Source organism: Cucurbita pepo, chromosome LG20 (assembly GCF_002806865.2).
Source record: "Cucurbita pepo subsp. pepo cultivar mu-cu-16 chromosome LG20, ASM280686v2, whole genome shotgun sequence".
Classification (NCBI taxonomy): Eukaryota; Viridiplantae; Streptophyta; class Magnoliopsida; order Cucurbitales; family Cucurbitaceae; genus Cucurbita; species Cucurbita pepo.
In genome coordinates this window covers 3,830,385-3,854,335 of record NC_036657.1, presented here as the reverse complement: position 1 = coordinate 3,854,335, position 23,951 = coordinate 3,830,385, and the positions used below count along the sequence as shown (strand labels likewise).

The window sequence follows — 23,951 nt, the reverse complement described above, 5'->3', positions numbered from 1 at the left end:
ACACATCAGCCACCATTCATCATCATAATGATTTATTTTAATCTTATTAATAATAACCTAATACGTAATCTCACAATTCATCCGCTTTTGTTCCTCTATCCAACCGACGTGAAATCTCACAATTCATCTCCTTGGGGTTCCAGCGCTGTAACGATCCAAGCCCACTGCTAGGAGGACAAAGATGACAATATCTCTTTGGGGTTCCAGCTTACAAGTGTCTTTGACGGCACACTACCTAGTGTCCGACTCGAATACCATTTGTAACAACTCAAAATCCACGGCTAGAAGATATTGTCCGCTTTGGCTCGTTACGTATTGTCGTTGGCCTGTTACGCGTGTGCTAGAGAGAAGTTTTTATGTTATTATATGTTACATAGTAGAATATAATAATTAAATGGAAAATTTAAACCAAATTAAAGTGTTTCTTATTAGGAAAGCTATTAAGGGCATTTATTTTAGAGACCAAGCAAGTATACATTAGCATGAGTGAGCTATGTGTGTAGGCTTCAACTGAAACTTCTGTAGGTTGGTATGGTGTTGAATTTAACCACAGTCATTTTCAAAAGGTAAATATTTCGTGAAGAAAAACGGAATTTAGGAGTGTGTATGGGTTGAGTTCGGGGAATGTTTTGGACCAACCCTCTATTTTTGGGTTGAACGGTTGTCGTGTTTATTATTATTTTTTTTTTAATTATTTTAAAGAATCTTACTTATCCAAAAAAAAAACATATTACATTAATAACTAAAATCTCATAAAATTTAAATATTAAATATTCACGAGTCGCAGTGTATTACTAACATCCAAATACTCATAATATTCAAATAAGGTTGGGTTGATTCGTAACCTTACGTGAGTTAGTTGAGTTGAATTGACCAAAAAAAAGTCAACCTACAAACTGACTGGAATTTTTCAACTATCAAAAAATTCAACTTAACCCAAAAAAAAAAAAAAAAAAAAAAATCTAACTTAACCTAACTTATGGTTTAGATGGGTCGAATTCCCGAGTCATTTGAATGCCCCTAACAAAATTAGCATTGTCCAAACTTTGGAAACCAAAAAGATAATGTACTCGAGTTAATATTATTGTAAATACTTGAATCACGGTCCACGATTCTCAAACGATTAACTTTATTTGCTTAAATTTATCGAAGAAAATGGGTAAAAATTAAGAAAAAACTCATTCAAATACGTACGTTTTACACCTATAAGTGTCCTAATCAACTCTACTACATTCGAAAGAGCTCGTCGGATATAAGTTATATGATGCTTATTGACCACGAGGGCAACTCATCGTATCGTAGTTAAACACATAATTTTTTATTCTAAAAAATGAAAAGAAAAAAAAAAACATACTTTGAAACACAGTTTCTAAACCTATCTTAATTCTCTTTCACATTGAGCTAACATAAATGCGTATTTATTTCCTAACTTTTTGTCTTAAAATAGGCAGAAGGCAACTTGTATTACACTTTACTTAAAGCAGCTGCAGCTATCGTTTCTTAATGCAGGTTGGTATAACACTTCAGTCTTTATCTTCTCATGATCTGCTACTGCATTTGTAAATCTTACTGTTTGCTTCAGCAATGAACTGCAGAAAAATTTGCTATCAGAAGATAGAACTAAAAACAGCTCACTGGCTCAACGGATTCTAGTATCTTAACGTACTTCTAAAATGTGATATCCCACATTGGATGGAGAGGGGAACGAAACATTCTTTGTAAGAGTGTGGAAACCTTTTTAGCAGATGCATTTTAAAACCTTGAGAGGAAGCTCGGAAGGGAAAGCCTAAAGAGGACAACATCTGCTAGAAGTGGGCTTGAGTTATTACAAATGGTATCAGAGTCAGATATCAGTCAGTGTGTCAGCGAGGATGCTGGGCCCCGAAGGGAGGTGGAGGGTGAGATCCCACATCAATTGGAGAGGGAAACGAGCACCAGCGAGACAGTGGGACCCGAAAGGGAGGGTGGATTGTGAGATCCCACATCGATTGGAGAGGGAAACGAGTGCCAGCAAGGACAGTGGGACCCGAAAGGGAGGGTGGATTGTGAGATCCCATATCAGTTGGAGAGGGAAATGAAGCATTCTTTATAAGAGTGTGGAAATTTCTCTCTAACATATGCGTTTTAAAACCTTGAAAGGAAGTGCCCAAAGAGGACAATATCTGCTAGCTTGAGCTTAAACTGTTACAAATGGTATCAAAGCTAGACAACGGACAGTGTGTCAACAAGGACGCTAGGTCTTGAAGGAGGTAGATGGTGAGATCCCACAACAATTGGAGAGGAGAACGAGTGCCAGCGAGGACGCTCGACCCCAAAGGGAGGTGGAGTGTGAGATCCCACATCGATTGGAGAGGAGAACAAAACATTTTGTTTAAGGGTGTGGAAACTTCTCCCTAGTAAACGCATTTTAAAATCTTGAAAGAAAACCCATAAGGAAAAGCCAAAAGAAGACAATATCAGCTAACAATAGACTTGGACGGTAACATAAAATGTTCGGTTTAGTCCATGTACTTTCAAAATGACCCAAAATGGGTCCCTATTTGCAAAACTCTAAAATAGATTCACACCATAATAGGAACCCTTTAATCACAAAGCAATTCCAAAATGGATATCCATTTTGGCCCAAAACGACCAGCCGCTCACATTTCTATGGACATGAAAGATGATGGAACTGTCATTACAAAATGTTGATATTTTACAACAGAGAAACCTAATAACAATACCAAAACTGTGGTAATAAGAAAACAGGGGCAAACTTGACGAGCTAAACCCAGTTCCTATAAGTTAAATTCCTTCATCATATTATCAGCCACAGGTGAAAATGGGAGCTTTCCCTAATCTAATGCTTCATAACAACATGAAAGCTATTTAAACCTTTACCTTATTCAACTCAAGCTCAGAAGCTTAGCAGAGAAGCCATGGCGGATCTCTCGTGTTTTCATGTCAACTCCCGGGACGTCTATTTTTCTTTTCTTTGCGTTCATGGAGATATTCCAGGAACATGAGGAATGGCTGGCTTTGGTTTCTTTATTTTGTCCACCATTATGGCTTGAGTCGTTAAAATGATCCCAGCAACTGAGGCTGCAATCTGAAGTGCACATCTTGAAACAAGGCAAGGATCTAATACACCAGCATTAATAAGATCTTCATACCTGTCTGCCATTGCGTTATACCCATGTCGCCAATGGCAGGCTCGAGTTTTCTCCACAACAACTACTCCGTCAACGCCTGCGTTACTTGCAATGAATTTTGTTGGTGCAAGAAGTGCCTGCAATATGTTGCAATATTCATCTTCTTCATAATAGAATACTTGGATTATCTACCAAGAACACTAGCATCCAAGTCTAAGCATTCCATTTCACCATATCAAAGAGGTATTAAGATAATAGCAGTTCGATTTCCACTAAAGAATGAAGAGAGGTGGAAACAAAGGCAGAGAAAAGGGGTATCCACAATACCTTGCCCACAATATCGGCACCGATCTGCTCGTCTCGATCTTCCATTGAATGTTTTATGGTAGGAAGAAATTCAGAGAGATGAACATAGGTAGCACCTCCACCAGGAACAATGCCTTCATTCATGGCAGCAAAGACCGCATTCTTTGCATCCTCAATTCTGAGTTTCCTGTCTTCAAGTTCCACCTCAGTATGTGCTCCCACCTGCTTTGACCACATTACCACATACAATAAAAAAGAAGCAGAAGAAAATATTTTACTTCTTGGATGTTGTACTGTTCGTAAAGAAAATAACACAACAATGAACCAGATCAAGACTTGCAAGGATAGGGTCACAAGAAAGTAAAGGCTAGAGCCTGCCTATATTTAGCTGTGTTTCATATCATATTCAAGAAAATTATGGCCTTGAAGTCAGCAAAGAAGATCTGGGAATTCTTCAAAGGTGAGTATGAAGGAGATGAAAGGATTAAGAACATGAAAATGTTGAACTTGGAGAGGGAATTCAAGAGAATGCACATGAAGGTTTCTGAGTCCATTAACGAATACTCAGACAAGTTGATTAGGATTGCTAACAAGGCACTGTGGGAAGCATAATCATCCAAACATTAGAAGCTAGAGAAAGCCAGATGTGACGTGTAGGAGGTGTCATTTAATCGGGCACTTAGAGAGGTTCTGTAAGGAAACTCAGGAGCAAGGAGGAGCACATGCTGCAATACAACAAGAAGAAGATCGGCTCTTTGTGGTTCTTCATGTTCCTTCTCTTCAAATGTCTTGGACCCCTCTTAACATGCTCACAAAGGAACAAGAAGCATCCAACTTGCAGCTCTCGGAGGCTATTTGGAAGGCTACCTATCCTAAGATGTGCAATGCTTTCTTCTCGACCATGTTTCTCGAGAGTTTAAACACTCGGGATAAAATCTCAAGAAAGGAACCTAAATAGATGAGAATCTCCTTCTAAGTGTTCCATTCACCTTGAAACTATGGTGGAGATTTCCTTGACACTTTTGGTCTAGACCTTCAATCCCACCCAGCATCACATAAGCCCTCTCATTGGGACTGCCAAATTTTCAGTCGTAAGGCAAAAATCCTTTTGTGTGATGCAATAAGGGCTCTCCTTAGGAAAGTTCACTTGAAAAAAGGAGTGCAAGAGTTTTTGTGAGATCCCACCTCGGTTAGAGAGGAGAACGAAGCATTCCTTATAACGGTGTGGAAACCTCTCCCTAGCAGACACGTTTTAAAAACCGTGAGGCTGACGGCAATACGTAACGAACTAAAGTGGACAATATCTGCTAGCGGTGGGCTTGGGCTGTTACAAAAGGCATCAAAGCTAGATACCGAGCGGTGTACCAGCGAGGACGCTGGCCCCCAAGAGGGGTGGATTGTGAGATCCCACATCGGTTGGAGAGGAGAACGAAACATTCTTTATAAGGGTGTGGAATGGAAAACTCTCCCTAGCAGACGCGTTTTAAAAATCGTGAGGCTGATGACGATACGTAACGGGCTAAAGCGGACAATATCTGCTAGCGGTGAGATTGGGCTATTACATCTTCCAAGGAGAAGAAGGCGACAAGGAGGAAGGATCTTCAAGAAACGGTTGTTTTTGTGGTCTCATCATGGAGTGATTCTTTTTGCAATAACCCCCTATATTCAATTGAAAAGTGTTTTTCTAAACCTTGGCCTTTGAAGGGTCTCTCCTTTTGATATATAAGATACTGCCAACTTCCAACTTCCATTTAAATACTGCACTAAAGGTAATCTGCTTTCAGTTAATACGACGAGGAAGAACTAAACCCATCGCCATGGTGTCCATAGCTAATAAGCGTAGGAAAAAAATTTCAGTTAGTCAGGACCAGCATATGACACATTACAGGAAAATCATCTAGTCAAATAAATGGTGAAAATTCTCATAAAAGCTGCACCTCCAACTATAGTTTTAAACCACAAACCTTGATGACAGCAACTCCACCAGAAAGCTTAGCAATCCTCTCCGAAAGTTTTCTCGAGAGGTAGGAATTATCTGTTTCAACAAGATCCTTCTTAATCTGTGAAATTCTTGCTTGAATTTCAGCTTTAGTAGAGGGATCTGCAACTATTGTAGTTGAATTAGATGTTATAACTACTTTCCTAGCAATTCCAAGCTGGTCTGACGTTGCACCCTCGAGTCCTAGACCCAAATCTCCAGAGAGAAAATCAGCACCTGACGATTTTAAAATAAAGTCAACTATCTAATATCGTATCGTAACATAATCAGATAGTCATAACATCATTCTCTAATACTATGTTAAATCATCACTAAATCCAAAAGCTTAAGCAGATGGGTTATTGTGAATTTAGTTATATCATTACTTTAACAAGTTTAACATAACATGGGAGGCAAGGATGACGAGTGCTCGAACAGAAAAAAAACGACTTACTATAAAGCTTATCAAGGGCAGAAGAAGAATAGAAATAATAGCACCAAAATACCTATATTGAGGTCTCAATTTGCACTCTGAAAAATAAACCTGAAAGATTTAAATAGAGTTTCTACCATCTCAAATATTCATGGTATAGCTTTGAAGCTTTGTGAAAAGTTGGACACGTCCCAAAAATACTCTAGGATCTTTCCAGTAACCATGAAAACTGACACAAAGGTGTGCTATACAACCTCAGGGCAAAATGCAATACAAGCAATGAATGGAAAGTGTAACAATGAATGGAAAGTGTAACAGCCCAAGCTCACCGTTAGTAAATATTATATGCTCTGGCCCGTTACGTATCGTCGTTAGCCTCACAGTTTTAAAATGCGTCTACTAGGGAGAGGTTTCCACGCTCTTATAAGGAATGCTTCGTTCCCCTCTCCAACCGATGTGGGATCTCACAATCACACCCTTTAGGGGTCCAGCGTCCTCGCTTACACACCGTCCGGTGTCTGGCTCTAATACCATTTCTAACAGCTCAATCCCACCGCTAGCAGATATTGTCCGCTTTGACCCGTTACGTATCGCCGTCAGCGTCACAGTTTTAAAACACGTCTACAAATGAGAGGTTTCCACACCCTTATAAGGAATGCTTCGTTCCCCTCTCCAACCGACGTGGGATCTCACAATCACAACCCTTGGGGGTCCAGCATCCTCGCTTGCACACCGTCCGGTGTCTGGCTCTAATACCATGTCTAACAGCTCAATCCCACCGCTAGCAGATATTGTCCGCTTTGACCCGTTACATATCGCCGTCAGCGTCACAGTTTTAAAACACGTCTACAAATGAGAGGTTTCCACACCCTTATAAGGAATGCTTCGTTCCCCTCTCCAACCGACGTGGGATCTCACAATCACAACCCTTGGGGGTCCAGCATCCTCGCTTGCACACCGTCCGGTGTCTGGCTCTAATACCATGTCTAACAGCTCAATCCCACCGCTAGCAGATATTGTCCGCTTTGACCCGTTACATATCGCCGTTAGCCTCACAGTTTTAAAACGCGTCTACAAATGAGAGGTTTCCACACCCTTATAAGGAATGCTTTGTTTCCCTCTCCAACCGATGTGTGATTTGACAGAAAGCCTAAGAATATATGCAAGCATTTTAAGTGCTACTCAAAAAAATCTGAACGGAAAATCAAGAGCTGTCATCTAAATAAAAAATGATAAGTTCACATTACCACCATAATGTTTAATATAATTAAATAAAATTCGATGTATAATGTCATTGAACCAGAAAACCTCCCCTCGTCCAAAACCCCGAAGCAAATGTATAAGAGCAACACAAGTCTTGAGTAAATTTTATTACTTAGATGTGCCACTGAAATAACAAACATTTAAGCATGCATATAGCAGTTCATAAAAGCATTTAGTTCACCTGTCATTAGTGCAATATCTTGCAATAGAGATTTCTTTCTTTCACCGAGCCCAGGACATTTTACAACCGCCACATTAACTAAACCCTGTACCTTGTTCAGCACTAGAGTTTCTAGAACTTGTCTCGAGATGTCCTCTGCAATTATCAGCAGAGGAAGACTAAGTTGTATGGTCTTTTCCAACAAAGGAACGATTTCTTTGACAGTCGAAATTATTTGATCGGTTACTAGGACTTTTGCATTGTCAAACTCCACAATAGACTTATCTTGATTTGTAATAAACTGAGGCGACATGTAACCTTTATCAATCTGTGGAAAGAGATACAATCGAACCATAAGGAAAAATGAAGAGACAACGATATAGATTTTCAGATGCACATGACATAGACTACACGAGCGGTTTTGCAGCTAAATCGTTTACCTTCATTCCTTCCTCTATTATTACACAAGTTTCCGAGGATTTGGACGACTCGATTGAGATCACACCATCAGGGCCGATCTTTTCTATAGCTTCAGCAATCAAGTTCCCCACATATTCATCATTTCCAGAAGATATCATCGCAACAGCTGCAGAAAGGACGAGGCTAGCTCAGCACCATTTACTTCCCAAATGAAACTTCACCAGTGTTCAACCAGATGAGAAGAAAGAACCTTTAATATCATTTTTTCCTTGTACAGGAGTACTTTTCTTCTTTAAGACCTCGATTAACTCCTTTACAGTCTTATCCATTCCTTTCTTTAACGAAACCGGATCAGCTCCAAAGGAAACTGCCAATAATCCAGATTTGATCATTTCACGTGCCAAAATTATTGCAGTGGTGGTTCCATCTCCAGCCAAGTCATTCATTTTACTAGCAACCTGAAAGCCAACAACTCAAAGATATATATCTTAGATGTTTAAACCCAACCCAAGCAAGTTTTAGAACAATTGAGATTTTAACTAACAACCATGAATAACCTCTTGGATCAGCACCACTCCTGCATTCTCAATTGCATCCGAAAGCTCAATAGCTTTAGCAATCGTAACCCCGTCATTAACCACTTTAAGCGTTTCCTTTTCTGAGAGAATAACATTGCGTCCTGCACGTTTTGGCGAAAAAACTACTAAAATATCTAAGACTGATAAGATACAGCTACTATGCATCATTCTTGAACCATTCACAGGGTAGATTGAACAATAAATAACTAATTACCAATGAAATTACACGCCAGAGAATTTTTTAATGGTCAAACTTTCCCCTCTTTTCCTTTAGTCATTTCAGAAATTGCAACTCCAGCAAATTGTGTTTCCATAGGCTCATACATTTCCTTCTAAATTTCTTCAAATTAGAAGCAATTGATTAACTAAAATATAATGCAAAGCCATTTTGTTTACAGAAACAACATCATAAACTCACCACTTTAAGTCCAGCACACAATTTAACCAATAAATTGAGCACAGTAAGAATTAGACATTAGTTTCCCACACACACACACACACACACACACACACACACACAAGCATGTGCAATATGGCATATCCAAGCTCAAGAAAATGAGTAGAATTAAAGAGGATATGACGGCCCACAAACCTTTGGGTCCTAACGTGACAGAAACAGCATCAGCTAACTTATCAATACCAGCTAGCAATGCCCCTCTGCATTCTTTACCAAAAGAAATCCTCTTAGGACCGGCCCTGACGACAAGATTTCTCATCTTCCATGAATTTCTCGCGCACCGAAATAGCCTTTGACTCCCACCGAGCTTCTGCAGAACATCCAGAAACTCTAAGTGACGGAACGGATGCATATACAGAGAAGATTTGCCGTAACAGAGAAAGAAATAGACTAACCGTTACAGGGAAGAGCAGAGTTCGGGGAACGGGAGCCGGAGCAGAAAGACGGGCGGGGACTTCCATGAGGTTGTTGGCGTCGTCGAGAAGAGAAGAGACGACGGTTCGTTCCAACGGAGGTTTAGTGGGGGTTTTATCCACTTACACCAGTCTGGACTCGGAATCCATGCCTGAGCTCTCCCTCACTCGCTTTGGTCATACGAATGGTGTACAGAGATTTATTTAGGTTACTGTGAGATTATATGAACCAAAACCTGTCTAGATGGATCAAAGCGGACAATATCTATTAGCGGTGAACTTGAACTATTATAAATGGTATTAAGAGCTCTGTAGTAGACGTGTGTTTAAAACTGTGAGTCTGACGGCGATATGTAACCGGCTAGAGTGGACAATATGCGGTGAGTTTGGACTATTACAAATGGTACCAGAGCTCTCTAGTAGATGTGTTTTAAAACTGTGAGTCTAACGACCATATGTAACCAGCCAAATTGGACAATATCTGTTAGCGATGAGATTTGAGCTATTACAAATGGTATAAGAGAGTGGAAACATCTCTTTAGTAAATGTGTTTTAAAACCGTGAGACTGACGACGATATGTAACGAACAAAAGCAAACAATATATGTTAGCAGTGTGCCAGCGAGCACGTTGGACCTAAAAAAAGGTGGATTGTGAGACCCTACATTACTTAGAGAGGAGAACGAAGCAAATGGTCATATGTGACGGTCCAAAATTGACAATTAGCAGTAGGCTTGGGCTATTAGGTCCAAACAATTAGCAATGAGTTTGGGCTATTATAAAGGGTTTGAGAAATTTCTTTGACCAGAAGATTTGAATAAGTGACTTGGATAAAGTTTACCATCTAACTCTTTGTATTTTTTACGGTATTAATATTAGTATTTCATATATTTTTCAAAACATTTGACCTCCTATAAGACAGTTGACTTTCCAGGAGACATTTCAAGAACAAAACATTTCAAGATCATTTGACCTCCTGTCTAGACAGTTGACTTTCTAGGAGACATTTCAAGAGTTGTGACTTTTACACGTATATTTTTCAAAACATTTGACCTCCTATAAGACAATTGACTTTCCAGAAGACATTTCAAGAACAAAACATTTCAAGAACATTTGACCTCCTATAAGACAGTTGACTTTCTATGAGACATTTCAAGAGTTGTGACTTTTACACGTATATTTTCAAAACATTTGACCTCCTATAAGACAGTTGACTTTCCAGGAGACATTTCAAGAGTTGTGACTTACAGTTGACTTTCCAGGAGACATTTCAAGAGTTGCGACTTTTACACGACATTTGACCTCTTATAAGACAGTTGACTTTCCAGGAGACATTTCAAGAGTTGCGACTTTTACACGTTAGGATTATAATTAGCTACGGTATAAATGTAACCTTGAAGTAAATAAAATGTCATGAAATACATTAATGAAAAATTATAACTCTAAATTATCATACACCCAAAATTTGTAACAAGTAAGGATAAATGCAACTCATTTTCCTTAAAGTTCATATGATATGATTGAAATATCTTGGTTCTTATCAGGTAGTAAGACCAAAAAGACCATCCAGTGTGAAAACGGGAGTAGATTAACAATAATACAATACCATATGAGCTAAAAAAATTGTAGTTTACATTTTTCACTCCCGTTTAGTCGAAGGCTAGAAAGTTATCTCAAATCCCTCTCTAATTTATAACAAAATACACCGTTATCTACACGACCTACTCTATTCCCGAAGTTGACCAAAATTAAGAATAAGAATAAAATGTAGGACCTGCTACAATAAGAATAAAACAAATTAGAAGAGAGAAAAACAATAGTGGCTCGTGGCACGTGGCACCAACACTCAAGGTTCTTATGTTTTATGAAAATTTTCCGCTTAACTTGTTCTTTTATTTGTATTTGTTTCGATATATTTCGATCATGGGTTCATATCTAGCACTAAGACGGGTAGGCATCTCGAACAAAGGCCTCTTTTCCTGGATTTTTCACAACATAACAATAGTTGCAGATTCAAAGGGATCAAATTATTGATCTGAGTGGGGAAATTTCCACCATTTTTGTGAGTCTTACAAAGGAAAAGGAAATCCAGAAGACTGAAGAAAAAGAAAAGGAAGGAAGATCTGATAAAGGCTGCCGACATCTTCAATGAACTCTCAGTGCTTTGAATCTTCTTCTTCACAGAACTTGGAGTACTGCTCAGAGTCCATCAAATTCTTCAGTTCATTACTGTCACTAACCTCCACCTTAATTATCCATCCATTCTCATATGGGCTTGAGTTCACCTGCATTGTTAACACATACATATTCATCAACAACAGCCAAGTCACTCATACTCATACTCATATACAACACAAAACAAAACAAAATTGTTTGTTTTAGTCCGTTACGTGTCGCCGTCAGCCTCACGGTTTTAAAACGCGTCTACTAGAGAGAGGTTTCCACACCCTTATAAAAAATGTTTTGTTCCCCTCTCCAACTGATGTGAGATATCACAATCCACTCCCCTTTGGGGCCAGCGTACTCGCTGGCACTCGTTTCCCTCTCTAACTGATGTGGGATCTCACAATCCACCCNGACATTTGACCTCTTATAAGACAGTTGACTTTCCAGGAGACATTTCAAGAGTTGCGACTTTTACACGTTAGGATTATAATTAGCTACGGTATAAATGTAACCTTGAAGTAAATAAAATGTCATGAAATACATTAATGAAAAATTATAACTCTAAATTATCATACACCCAAAATTTGTAACAAGTAAGGATAAATGCAACTCATTTTCCTTAAAGTTCATATGATATGATTGAAATATCTTGGTTCTTATCAGGTAGTAAGACCAAAAAGACCATCCAGTGTGAAAACGGGAGTAGATTAACAATAATACAATACCATATGAGCTAAAAAAATTGTAGTTTACATTTTTCACTCCCGTTTAGTCGAAGGCTAGAAAGTTATCTCAAATCCCTCTCTAATTTATAACAAAATACACCGTTATCTACACGACCTACTCTATTCCCGAAGTTGACCAAAATTAAGAATAAGAATAAAATGTAGGACCTGCTACAATAAGAATAAAACAAATTAGAAGAGAGAAAAACAATAGTGGCTCGTGGCACGTGGCACCAACACTCAAGGTTCTTATGTTTTATGAAAATTTTCCGCTTAACTTGTTCTTTTATTTGTATTTGTTTCGATATATTTCGATCATGGGTTCATATCTAGCACTAAGACGGGTAGGCATCTCGAACAAAGGCCTCTTTTCCTGGATTTTTCACAACATAACAATAGTTGCAGATTCAAAGGGATCAAATTATTGATCTGAGTGGGGAAATTTCCACCATTTTTGTGAGTCTTACAAAGGAAAAGGAAATCCAGAAGACTGAAGAAAAAGAAAAGGAAGGAAGATCTGATAAAGGCTGCCGACATCTTCAATGAACTCTCAGTGCTTTGAATCTTCTTCTTCACAGAACTTGGAGTACTGCTCAGAGTCCATCAAATTCTTCAGTTCATTACTGTCACTAACCTCCACCTTAATTATCCATCCATTCTCATATGGGCTTGAGTTCACCTGCATTGTTAACACATACATATTCATCAACAACAGCCAAGTCACTCATACTCATACTCATATACAACACAAAACAAAACAAAATTGTTTGTTTTAGTCCGTTACGTGTCGCCGTCAGCCTCACGGTTTTAAAACGCGTCTACTAGAGAGAGGTTTCCACACCCTTATAAAAAATGTTTTGTTCCCCTCTCCAACTGATGTGAGATATCACAATCCACTCCCCTTTGGGGCCAGCGTACTCGCTGGCACTCGTTTCCCTCTCTAACTGATGTGGGATCTCACAATCCACCCCCTTTATGGCCCAACGTCCTCGCTGGCACTCACTCCCCTCTCTAACCAATGTGGGATCTCATCATCCACCCCCTTCGGGGCCCTAGCATCTAGCATCCTACCTAGCAAACTGCTAGCTCAAGCCCACCATTAGCAGATATTGTCTACTTTGGTCCGTTACGTATCGTCGTCAGCTTCAAGGTTTTAAAACGCGTATGCTAGGGAGAGGTTTCCACACCCTTATAAAGAATGTTTCGTTCCCCTCTCCAACCGATGTGAGATATCACAATCCACCCCCTTCGAGGCCCAGCGTTCTTGTTGGCACTCGTTCCCCTCTCCAACCAATGCGGGATCTCACACAAAACGACTAGAAAGTTTTCCGTAGATGCAATGGGGAAGATAATCAAAGAAACAGTACTTGTTAAGAAAACGTCCAAAGGTCTTGCCAGGTTGTCTCCTGAATATGGCTAAAGAAAGCTGAATAATCCAAAGAATATAGAATATGCAATATGCAAACTCCAATGACAACATTTTCATGATACAAGAAGAGTTGGTATGACTCAAATGAGCAGCTAATCTACCTTCACACATTTACATTAACCAGATATTTCGAGAGAGATCTCGCATAGTATAAACAACTAGTGCACTGCTTTATATCACCAACGTAGACATGTCAAGTAACGAAACTACGACTCGAGTCATTCATTAAATAGAAACCATCTTAAAGTATCTAAAAGTGCAAAGAAGATGTAAAATAAACTTAATAANTATGGCCCAACGTCCTCGCTGGCACTCACTCCCCTCTCTAACCAATGTGGGATCTCATCATCCACCCCCTTCGGGGCCCTAGCATCTAGCATCCTACCTAGCAAACTGCTAGCTCAAGCCCACCATTAGCAGATATTGTCTACTTTGGTCCGTTACGTATCGTCGTCAGCTTCAAGGTTTTAAAACGCGTATGCTAGGGAGAGGTTTCCACACCCTTATAAAGAATGTTTCGTTCCCCTCTCCAACCGATGTGAGATATCACAATCCACCCCCTTCGAGGCCCAGCGTTCTTGTTGGCACTCGTTCCCCTCTCCAACCAATGCGGGATCTCACACAAAACGACTAGAAAGTTTTCCGTAGATGCAATGGGGAAGATAATCAAAGAAACAGTACTTGTTAAGAAAACGTCCAAAGGTCTTGCCAGGTTGTCTCCTGAATATGGCTAAAGAAAGCTGAATAATCCAAAGAATATAGAATATGCAATATGCAAACTCCAATGACAACATTTTCATGATACAAGAAGAGTTGGTATGACTCAAATGAGCAGCTAATCTACCTTCACACATTTACATTAACCAGATATTTCGAGAGAGATCTCGCATAGTATAAACAACTAGTGCACTGCTTTATATCACCAACGTAGACATGTCAAGTAACGAAACTACGACTCGAGTCATTCATTAAATAGAAACCATCTTAAAGTATCTAAAAGTGCAAAGAAGATGTAAAATAAACTTAATAATGAGTAAGAATACGAGGTCGAGGAACCCACCAGACCAGGGGAACTGCTGAGCTCGTCATTGACCTCAACGATTTTCCCCGACACAGGAGAGTTAATATCACTGGTAGCCTTGACACTTTCTACCGCACCAAAGCTGCCATCCTGTTTAACAGAGGCTCCAACCTCTGGTAATTCAACATAGACAACATCACCCAAATGATCTTGAGCATGATCAGTTATGCCAATAGTTGCTTTATCCCCTTCTACTTTCACCCATTCATGAGAGGTGGCATACTTCAAATCCTTCACAACTGCACAAATTCAAGGTACAAGTTACTTCCCTTCACATGTAGTTTTACACATAAACTTGACTGCTAGACATTCCATAATTCCATTGCAATGCACTTTAAATGCAAAAATTGGACTTCCATTGCAATCATGTGACCGTACGAAACATTATACTCTCAATTTTGCTCGCTTGTAAGACGTCGAATAATTGAGAAACAGTTTGCCTTTCCATAAGACTATGCTATATAATGTATATCATACAAATGTACAATTGTCTCTTTTGCTTCTCATATGGATTTTATACTTCTACATCCGATCCCTTTCATTGCATTGTTAAGTAGATGCAAATATCAAGAATATGAAGTGCAAACTTCCAGAAATGTAAATTATCACAACACTTTTGTTATAGAAAACGAACAGAAAGTTATTGAAAACAAGAAATTCAGGAAGGAAAATTAATATCAAAACTAGAAAACTACATAATTAAGGATATCAGCAGCTAGAAAGGTCACCAAGGCACTTGTGTTAGTTCAAATAACAAGATTGAAATAAGAACACATGAACAAATTAAAGGAAGGCGATAAAAAGGAAAGTAGAATCGAATATCATGTTTGAGATTCATCACATCAAAATTCAAATGGAAGGTGAAAAGATTTATAAACCGATTCAAAATTCAAAAAATCATAAAGCAGAATGGCAGATATTCATCCATCTGCCTAAGATCTAGATATTCATTATATAATCACCTCAATAATTCACAAGACAAATACAAAAAACGAAACAAATCCAGCATTTCATGCCACCGATCAAACAAACGGCAAATATAAACAAAACTCGTCGCTGGAAACTGAGATCTTCCAATGTGAAAAGCAGATCGATCAGTTTCATTTCTTTTCGCCAACATTAAAAATTCATCTACCGCACAATCAGGCTAACAAAAATTGAGAAAGAAAAAAGAAAACCAGTACATAAAAAACGTGGATTCGGCTCACCAGAAGCAAACCCTCTATAGGGAGTTGAGATCCTAAGAAATGAAGCAGCTCTTGAAGCCCAAAGCAACCTCGACGCCATTGATGAAACTTAGAAAGCTCTGTAAAAACCCTTTTCTCGACAGAAGCTTGTTTCGCTGCTAAATGCTTTGTCTCGCCGTCACCTTTAAGAGATCAGTTTCATGAAAGGGACTTTTATTAGCTTTCAGGGATCAGTATCACAGTACAGTAGCTGTGGAGATGCCGCCTATAATATATATATATATATATATATATTATTTATTTATTTATTTATTTATTCATTTTATTTTCTTCATTATTAAAAATACCTTTAAACTTTATCCTTTAAAAAATACTTTTATATTTTAATAATGTTTCAAAAATACAATTTAACTTTTAAAAAGATTTCATACCCTTTGGTCTCTTTTAAAATTTAAAAAAATATCTTTATTATTACTATTATTTTAAAAAATATATATAAAATTTTAAAATTAATATTAACACCCTGACTTTTATAATAATAGTTCAAAAACAATTTATCGTCAATATATGAATAGAAATTGTCTCTCGATACTTCATAAATTGTCTTCAAATTTTTTTAACGTTAATCAGTACTTTTGAAATAAAATACTAATGGTAAATGTATTTTTTTTTTAAATTGTGTTTTTGAAATAAAAAAAAAAGTTTAAAAGGTATTAATAAAAAATTTCAAAACTCAAATCTATTAAAAAAATATATATATTTTTTAAAAATAATTTTGAAACTAAGAATTTAAAATAATAATAATAACCATAAAGATACTTTTAAGATAAAGTATAAGTTTTTTTTTAATTTTTTTCAACTCTAAATAATATTTATTAAATAATAAATCCAATCAAATTCGACCCTAATTTATTTAAATTTTATTTTCAATAAAAAGTAAAAGTTTAATTCATAAAATATCTATTAATTTTTTAGAACATTTAATTAATATCAGTCATTTAATTTTAATATATATTTTAAAAATTATTTTTCAAATAATTAAAATTAACATTAATATTTTTTTCATTTATTTATAAATAATTCAATTCAAATATGTTCATAATCCCGTCTAAGTTGTTCGAGTTAGATTGAATTAATCGAATTTTTCGAGTTCCTATTCCATTTGGTCCCACGTGTGAGCGTGAGGATGACAGGTGGTGGGTCAATGTGTCAACAATAAACCCACTTTCGCCACAGGCAACAAACTGAGAATTGGAGGTAGGTGGGCTTTGTTTGGTACCTAAAATTGTGTGCTTTTTTTTGGAATTTTTCTATTTATTTTAATTTCTTCTTACAATTTACTTTTTTTTTTTTTTTTTAATGGGAATAATATTTTTCAAATAAAATAAAAAAAGAAAAAGAATTTCGGAATAATACTTTATTGACAATAAATAATTTATTTTATTTCATTATCATTCAACTTTTTTTTATAAAGTTTTTTATTGAAACTTTTAGATTTCACATTTTTTTTCATTGGTTTGATGAGTATAAGAGTTTGAAACACTATCGTCCGTCCGGTGTCAGACTTTGACACCATTTGTAACACCATTTGTAACAGTTAAAGCCATAACTAGTAGACATATTGTCCTATTTGGATTTTTCCTTTCCGGCTTCCCTCAAGGTTTTTAAAACGCATCTGAAAAGGTGGTTTCCCTCAAGGTTTTTAAAACGCATCTGAAAAGGTTTCCACACCTTGCAAATATTGTTCTATTTGGACTTTCCCTTTCAGGCTTCCGAAGAGGTTTTCACACCTTTATAAAGAATGTTTCTGTAACGACCCAAATCAACCTCTAGTAGATATTGTCCTTTTTGGGCTCCCCCTCAAGGCTTTAAAACGCGCTGGGAAAAGGTTTCCACACTCTTATAAATAGTGGTTTATTCTTCTCCCAACCAATATGGGACATCACAATCCATCCCCTTTGGAGCCCAGCGTCCTTACTGACACACCGCCTCTTGTCTACCCCCCTTCGGGGAACAACGAGAAGGCTGACACATTATCCGGTGTCTGACTCTGATACCATTTGTAACGCCTCAGATCCACTGCTAGCAGATATTGTTCTCTTTGGGCTTTCCCTTTCGGGCTTCCCCTCAAGGTTTTAAAACGCGTCTACTAAGAGAAGGTTTCCACACCCTTATAAATGGTGGTTTGTTCTCCTCCCAACCAATGTGGGACATCACAATTTCGTTCTCCTCCTCAATCGACGTGGGATCACAATGCACTTGCAAAGGTACCTTTCAGTTGAATTGTAATCCTATTGGAACATAAGAATGTACAAACAAGGCAGAAGATTATAAGTTCAGAATGTACAAACAAGGCAGAAGATTATAAGTTCAGACAGGCAATAGAGTTTTCACATCTTTATGTATTGTTCTAACAACATTTGTAACCTGTTCAATCTGTTCTACACTTGAACATGCTGAGAGAAGTACTTTAGCAGTTCCTCCATCTGGATAACAACCAGCATCAATCATCTCTTCAAATATTTCTAAGCATCTTTTGTAAAGCTTCTTTCTCGAGTAGGCGCCAATCCGTGAAGTCCACGTCACGACGTCGGGTTCTAAATTTTTTGCAGGAAGCAATTGAAACAATTCCTCCATTCTCTCCAAGAAACCTGCTCGTCCATAGACATTGATCAAGATGTTGTACGTGCTGATATCTGCTCTATATGGTCCTTTTTGCATGGTAGAAAGAAGATCTTCCATTTTTTCAAATTGGCCTAAACGGCCATAAAGATTAAGCATGCTGTTCACCACAAATGTGTCTGGTTTTAGCCCTGATTTATGCATCTGACCAATAATATCTTCACATTTAGCTGCATTGCCAGCGTTTGAATAGGCAGATAAAAGAAGCATGAAGGATTTCATTGTTGGGGTTATCCCAATTCGTCTCATTTCTTCGAAAACGGATTGTGCATCTAAATTGCATAAGGTTTAGAGTTAGAAAAGCATTATAAGAAAATGATAGCTTCAATTTAAACATATTTTTACACTTAGATCCTTCCCTGCTCAGTCAATGCAACCTTCCTATTGCTCTATGTTGGATTTCGATAATCGCCCGGGAAATCCTTTCTTTTCGGTGAGAGGAAATTGTCGACAGGAGGTTGTTGGAAGAAAAATAAAATGCGTAAAATAACAGAGAGAAGGTCTGAAAGTTTGACTGCTCTTCAAAATCAGGTTGTTAAATCTTCTGAACAGATTTCCTATTTAAATATAACCTATCCTAAAAATGGGTGGAGAGTGGCCAACTGAATCTGTGCCACTTCCTAGAAAATTGCCGTCTAAGAATTAGCTAATCCATTCGACGTGTTTGTCAAATGGTGAAATGGAGAATTAAATGTAAACGTGTGAATCTAAATAAGGAAAAACAAAGGTTTTATCTAACACTCTATGTTGATGATGTTGGGAGGGAGTCATATTGGCTAATATAGGAAATGATCATGGGTTTATAGATAAGGAATACATCTCCGCCCAAAGCAAAGCCATGAGAGCTTATGCTCAAAGTTGACAATATCATACCATTGTGGAGACTCGTGATTCCTAACATGGTATCAGAGTCATCCCTTAACTTAGCCATGCTCAAATGTCGAACAAAGAAGTTGTGAGCCTCGAAGGTGTAGTCAAAAGTGACTCAAGTGTCGAACAAAGGGAGTACTTTGTTCGAGGACTCCAGAGAAGGAGTCGAGCCTCGATTAAGGGGAGGTTGTTCGAGGGCTCCATAGGCCTCGGAGGAGGCTCTATAGTGTACTTTGTTCGAGGGGAGAATTGTTGGGATGGAGTCCCACGTTGGCTACTTTAGGGAATGATCATGGGTTTATAAGTAAGAAATACATCTCTATTGGTATGAGATCTTTTCGGAAGTCCAAAGCAAAGTCACGAGGGATTATGCTCAAAGTGGACAATATCATACCATTGTAAAGAGTCGTGATTCCTAACACAACATACATAATTTGAGTTGGCTCTCTTTCTTTTTAATACCAGATTTTGATAATATGTATTCCGCAATGAGTGTAAACCTTGACGTCATAATGAATTATCAATGGAAGAATTGTTAAATGTATCCTCAAGTTTACATACCCTCATGAAGTCCAGCTCTTCCATATGCATCCACCATGATATTGTATGACGCTCTATCTGGTTCACACCCCATGTGTTGCATGAGTGAAAAAATTTCTGCTGCTCCATATGGATAGCCAGCACGACTGCAAGTGACCAAAAGGGTATGCTTTTTAATAAGGAAAAAATTACATCGAATGGCTACTACGGTACTCTAAATTTTTCTAATGCATGAAAACATAAAGCTTATCCACAAAACATCAAATTTATAATCAATTCTTCAACATTGTTCTTAGATCAGAAATATTGTAACTATTAGAAGAGGAACATTAAATTTCGATTGCCTACCAAAGCTCACTAGCCATCAAGGTCCATATACCAGCCAGACATTCAAAGACTCGACCATTTTGAAGTGAACAGTGAAGACACCACTAACTTTTAAGAATGAAGACTATATCTACAAGAAGATCGTACCAGATTAGTTTTACCTATATGACTCCATGAGGGCATTATAAGCATAGACATCCGGTTCATAACCAGCTTCTTGTAGTTGCTCAAATATTTCTTCTGCTTTCTCACAAAGCCCCTCTCTAGCAAATGCGTTTACTAAAGCGGTAAAGGTGCAGATGTTAGGTTTGCACCTTTGACTTCTCATTTCGTCAAATATCTTTAGTGCCATATGAGACTTACTTTCCTGCATAAACCTATGATTATTAGGCTAGAAGGGAAAAGATTAAAAATCAAAACCAATTTCAAATCCACATAAGATTGTCATTATTTTACAGAAGCTTCAGGCCTTAAAGATAGCAGAACATATTGTGGACGGTATGGTATTAACGCTCCATTGAATAGGTCAGGAAAGTGAATGAGGGTTTTGGATAACTGTACTAAAGCAAACAAGACATGACGAACTTTAAATGCTGATAAAAGAGTTCTTAATTTAACCTGTCTGGGCTCACCTTTCCATATACGTTTATTAACATTGTGTATGTATCTGTAGAGGGTTGGCACCCATCTCTCTTCATCCTGTGAAAGATCTCTACTGCTTTGGCATTGTTCCCACCCTTTACCAGTCCATCAATATAAGCATTGTACACAATTGCACCTGTATAACAATTGACATAAACTTCAAATTTTCTTTGTTTCTGTTAATTTATCTTGCAAGTAAACATCCAATTTCTCAAGCCAGTTGTAGCAATGTTATCCTTTACTTTCAAAGTATCATAAATATATCTAAAACAGTAAAAAATACCAAACAAACTCTACTTTAAATTACTCAAAAGCTCAAAAACAAATAATTACTGGAATTGACATGACATGGCAGCATTGATTTGTTTATAAAAACAAAAAACAAAAGAATATGATGCATCAAGAATAATTTAATGGTCAAGATATGATTTCACGTGCAAGATTTTTGTATGACTAAGAATTATCTTTGAAGAGAAATTCAATACTAAGGCACATGTTTTGATATGAATTGAGGCTTAAATTTCTAAGCAAGAAGTTGATAATACTAGCTCCTTCGTAGCAGATGACAAATGAGTAATAAACATACTTGGTGAAAGGCCATACTTTCGCATTTCAGCAAATACAGCTTCAGCCTTCTCTAGCAATCCAGATTTGCAACAGGCCTTCAGAAGAAGTGCATAAGTATCTTCGGTTGGAATGCAATGAGATTCAAGAAGTTCTAAGTATGTTGATTCTACATCCTTATACAGGGATCTCTGCCCATAAGCATCCATAAGTAGATTGTACACAATCACATCTGGTCGGAAGGAGCTTTTGTTCAATATCCATTCACATATCTATAGAATTTCAGCAGCAAAAATAAGTATAAGTACAAATTGCACAAAACACAAAGCCATTTTGATGACATAAAGCTCTGTCTCTCTGTCTCTCTCTCTCTCTCCTGACATTTATTTAAACCATTCAAATTATTTATCAAGCTTGCATGAACTCCTCTTACACCATACACTCAAAAAGAAAGCACATTGTGACCTGAGATTTGTTTATCCATTTTAATTATTCATCCAACTTGCATGAGCTCCTCTCTGTTGAGGATTGTTGGAAGGGAGTCCCACATTGACTAATTAAGAGGATGATCATGGGTTTATAAATAAAGAATACTATCTTCATAGGCCTTTTGGGGAATCCAAAACAAAGCCATGAGAGCTTATGCTCAAAGTGGACAATATCATACCATTGTGGAGGTTCGTGATTCCTAACACTCTCACCCTACAAATTTGCATAACTACATGTCTTAATGTGTAACTAAACTATCAGCCTTTTTTTTTTCCAAAGGAAAAAGCAAAGAAGTTGAGGAATCCTTGGATTTGGTTAGTTGCATGACTGAACTATCAGACTAATTCTTACCAATATGATTGGAGCCCACTTCTTGTTGAGACGAAGTTGCACAGCTACACTGATGATATCATCCCAAGTTGAATTAGTGGCAGGTAGTGTGTCAAGAAAATCCCAGAGTCCCATATAATCTACTTCTTCCCTAACAAAGTCCATAATCTGTTGAGCAGTAGGCCCCAAAACAGGGAATATCCCATCAACAAAACCAGATCCATACTTCCATCCTCGTCCCCTCAAGGAACCACCTGAACAAAGTGATAATTAAAATCAAGATAACACACGCCAAAGTTAAAGTACAAAACACAGTTTCAAGTTTGTAGCATATCTTACATCGTTTTCTTGACAATCTTTTGCGATTGAAGGTTCTCAATTTTCCGCGTTTATCAACATAAACACCATCACGTCTGGATTTCTCAACAACTTCATTCTCTGCACATTTTACTGTCCATCTGAAATCAGTTCCACAACATCTCGGTTGTAAGTATATGTTGTTAACTACGCTTCCAAAAATCAACCTGCAGAGTTTTTCATAAAAATATACACTTAACGAATGCCAAAAAAACAATCTATCTGTATCTATTGCAACTGTAGAGACATTGGCATAGTATATATAGTAAAATGCGCTTCAACAATCTGCAGTGTATCCATACAAATTTACACATAACGAATTCAAAAAGGCTTCTATCCATACAGATTTACCAAAGATAATGAAAGCATACATTATAAGTAAATCTACAGGCTTGTATCTGCTTTCATTACAATCGTAGATAGACATGTTGCCATAACCATTCAAGATAACGAAAGAATACACGAGACTAGATCGATCGTTTTAAGCATAAATGTGTGTAAAACACAAATCCTTCTTAAAATCAAACTGCACAAAAACACCATAAACAAAGAGAAAAAAAAAAATCTAGATGAAGCTATAAGAACTCATTCCAACAAAACAATGAACAGATTCGTTTATGACTAACATGAAATATTCAGAAAAACAATCCGATATTCTCCAACTTGCATTACAATGATGCGCAATACCAACACCAGAGCTTCCATTGCCAGATTAAAACACCGACGAATAAACTACACAAACTCAAAACCGAATTACAAAGTTGCAGGCCACCATTGGAGTGTTTGGAAGTGAAATTGATAGGGGAAGAGAAAGGTCCTAAGCTTAAGCGAAACAAAAACAAGTTGGAGAAGAGAAAGCTGATGAACTTACATGAAAGCGCCGAGAAGAGATTACAGCAGGTGGATGAAAGATTGAGGAAATGGAAGAAGAAAAGTTATGGCAACGTCCATTGTAGATATGCATTGGTGTGGCCATGTGGGTTTTTATCTCTACGAAGGGAATGTGGAGTGGAGCTCTGTTTGTATTTAAAAATATCTAAATTTAAACATTTTGTTTTTTTTATTATCCTCAAAAAAAAAAAAATAAAATAAAATAAACATTTCCTTTCAAAATTTCAATTAAAATTAGTTTAATACATTTAATTTATTTAAAAAATACCATTTAACTTTTAAAAATCCTTTTTTTAACTTTCAAATTTTGGTTAATATCTTAAAATATTTTTAAAATTTTAAAAAATATATTTAAATTTAAAAAAAAAAAAAAAAAAAACCATAAGTTACTACAAATATACCGAACCCTGTAACCATTAATATCACTCAAATATACCGAACCATTAAATATTTAGAATAAAATTATACCATTAAATATTTAGAATAAAATTATACCATTAAATATTTAGAATAAAATTTTTTAATTAAAAGAT

General features: G+C 37.1%; 3 protein-coding genes across 5 annotated transcripts; all 3 read right to left on the bottom strand.

The window, feature by feature from the left end:
- Window positions 1–1,249: 1,249 nt before the first annotated feature.
- Window positions 1,250–9,310, bottom strand: LOC111783405 (chaperonin 60 subunit alpha 2, chloroplastic). Of its 3 annotated transcripts, XR_002813369.1 has the most exons (10): window positions 9,122–9,310; window positions 8,862–9,036; window positions 8,249–8,370; window positions 7,942–8,149; window positions 7,712–7,857; window positions 7,293–7,599; window positions 5,402–5,652; window positions 3,459–3,659; window positions 2,881–3,268; window positions 1,250–1,589 (listed from the first exon to the last, which is right to left on the bottom strand). XR_002813369.1 is itself a non-coding variant. In XM_023664329.1 (9 exons), the coding sequence occupies exons 1-9, from the start codon at window positions 9,185–9,187 to the stop codon at window positions 2,981–2,983; spliced, it is 1,764 nt and encodes a 587-aa protein (XP_023520097.1). In that variant the 5' UTR covers window positions 9,188–9,310; the 3' UTR covers window positions 2,616–2,980. The 3 variants fall into 3 exon arrangements, 1 of the variants encoding a protein (XP_023520097.1); XM_023664329.1 differs by lacking the exon at window positions 1,250–1,589 and having other exon boundaries at window positions 2,616–3,268; XR_002813370.1 differs by lacking the exons at window positions 8,862–9,036; window positions 9,122–9,310 and having other exon boundaries at window positions 8,239–8,318.
- Window positions 9,311–12,380: 3,070 nt separating this feature from the next.
- On the bottom strand, window positions 12,381–15,991 carry LOC111783671 (glycine cleavage system H protein 2, mitochondrial). Its single transcript, XM_023664587.1, has 3 exons — window positions 15,748–15,991; window positions 14,519–14,778; window positions 12,381–12,708 (listed from the first exon to the last, which is right to left on the bottom strand). Exons 1-3 carry the CDS (start codon window positions 15,824–15,826, stop codon window positions 12,580–12,582), a joined length of 468 nt encoding a protein of 155 aa, XP_023520355.1. The 5' UTR covers window positions 15,827–15,991; the 3' UTR covers window positions 12,381–12,579.
- Window positions 15,992–17,998: 2,007 nt separating this feature from the next.
- LOC111783667 (pentatricopeptide repeat-containing protein At2g35130) lies at window positions 17,999–23,506 on the bottom strand. Its single transcript, XM_023664583.1, has 8 exons — window positions 23,399–23,506; window positions 22,510–22,694; window positions 22,192–22,424; window positions 21,374–21,623; window positions 20,778–20,923; window positions 20,307–20,512; window positions 19,840–19,964; window positions 17,999–18,680 (listed from the first exon to the last, which is right to left on the bottom strand). Coding segments are annotated over exons 1-8 (1,731 nt in total). The 5' UTR covers window positions 23,401–23,506; the 3' UTR covers window positions 17,999–18,096.
- Between the last annotated feature and the right edge of the window lie 445 nt (window positions 23,507–23,951).

What these genes read in the sequence shown, in the direction of transcription:
- LOC111783405 (XM_023664329.1), bottom strand. Translation starts at nt 9,187, where the DNA reads ATGGAAGTCCCCGCCCGTCTTTCTGCTCCGGCTCCCGTTCCCCGAACT. An exon ending in TGTCACGTTAGGACCCAAAG is followed by an intron (nt 8,371 to 8,861) that starts GTTTGTGGGCCG and finishes CAAAACGTGCAG; the next exon opens with GACGCAATGTTATTCTCTCA. An exon ending in AGGAAAAAATGATATTAAAG is followed by an intron (nt 7,858 to 7,941) that starts GTTCTTTCTTCT and finishes TCCTTTCTGCAG; the next exon opens with CTGTTGCGATGATATCTTCT.
- LOC111783671 (XM_023664587.1), bottom strand. Translation starts at nt 15,826, where the DNA reads ATGGCGTCGAGGTTGCTTTGGGCTTCAAGAGCTGCTTCATTTCTTAGG. An exon ending in CTATAGAGGGTTTGCTTCTG is followed by an intron (nt 14,779 to 15,747) that starts GTGAGCCGAATC and finishes GAATTTGTGCAG; the next exon opens with TTGTGAAGGATTTGAAGTAT. An exon ending in TCAGCAGTTCCCCTGGTCTG is followed by an intron (nt 12,709 to 14,518) that starts GTGGGTTCCTCG and finishes TTAACAATGCAG; the next exon opens with GTGAACTCAAGCCCATATGA.
- LOC111783667 (XM_023664583.1), bottom strand. An exon ending in AGTGGGCTCCAATCATATTG is followed by an intron (nt 21,624 to 22,191) that starts GTAAGAATTAGT and finishes GAAATTCTATAG; the next exon opens with ATATGTGAATGGATATTGAA. An exon ending in AAAGTATGGCCTTTCACCAA is followed by an intron (nt 20,924 to 21,373) that starts GTATGTTTATTA and finishes ATTGTTATACAG; the next exon opens with GTGCAATTGTGTACAATGCT.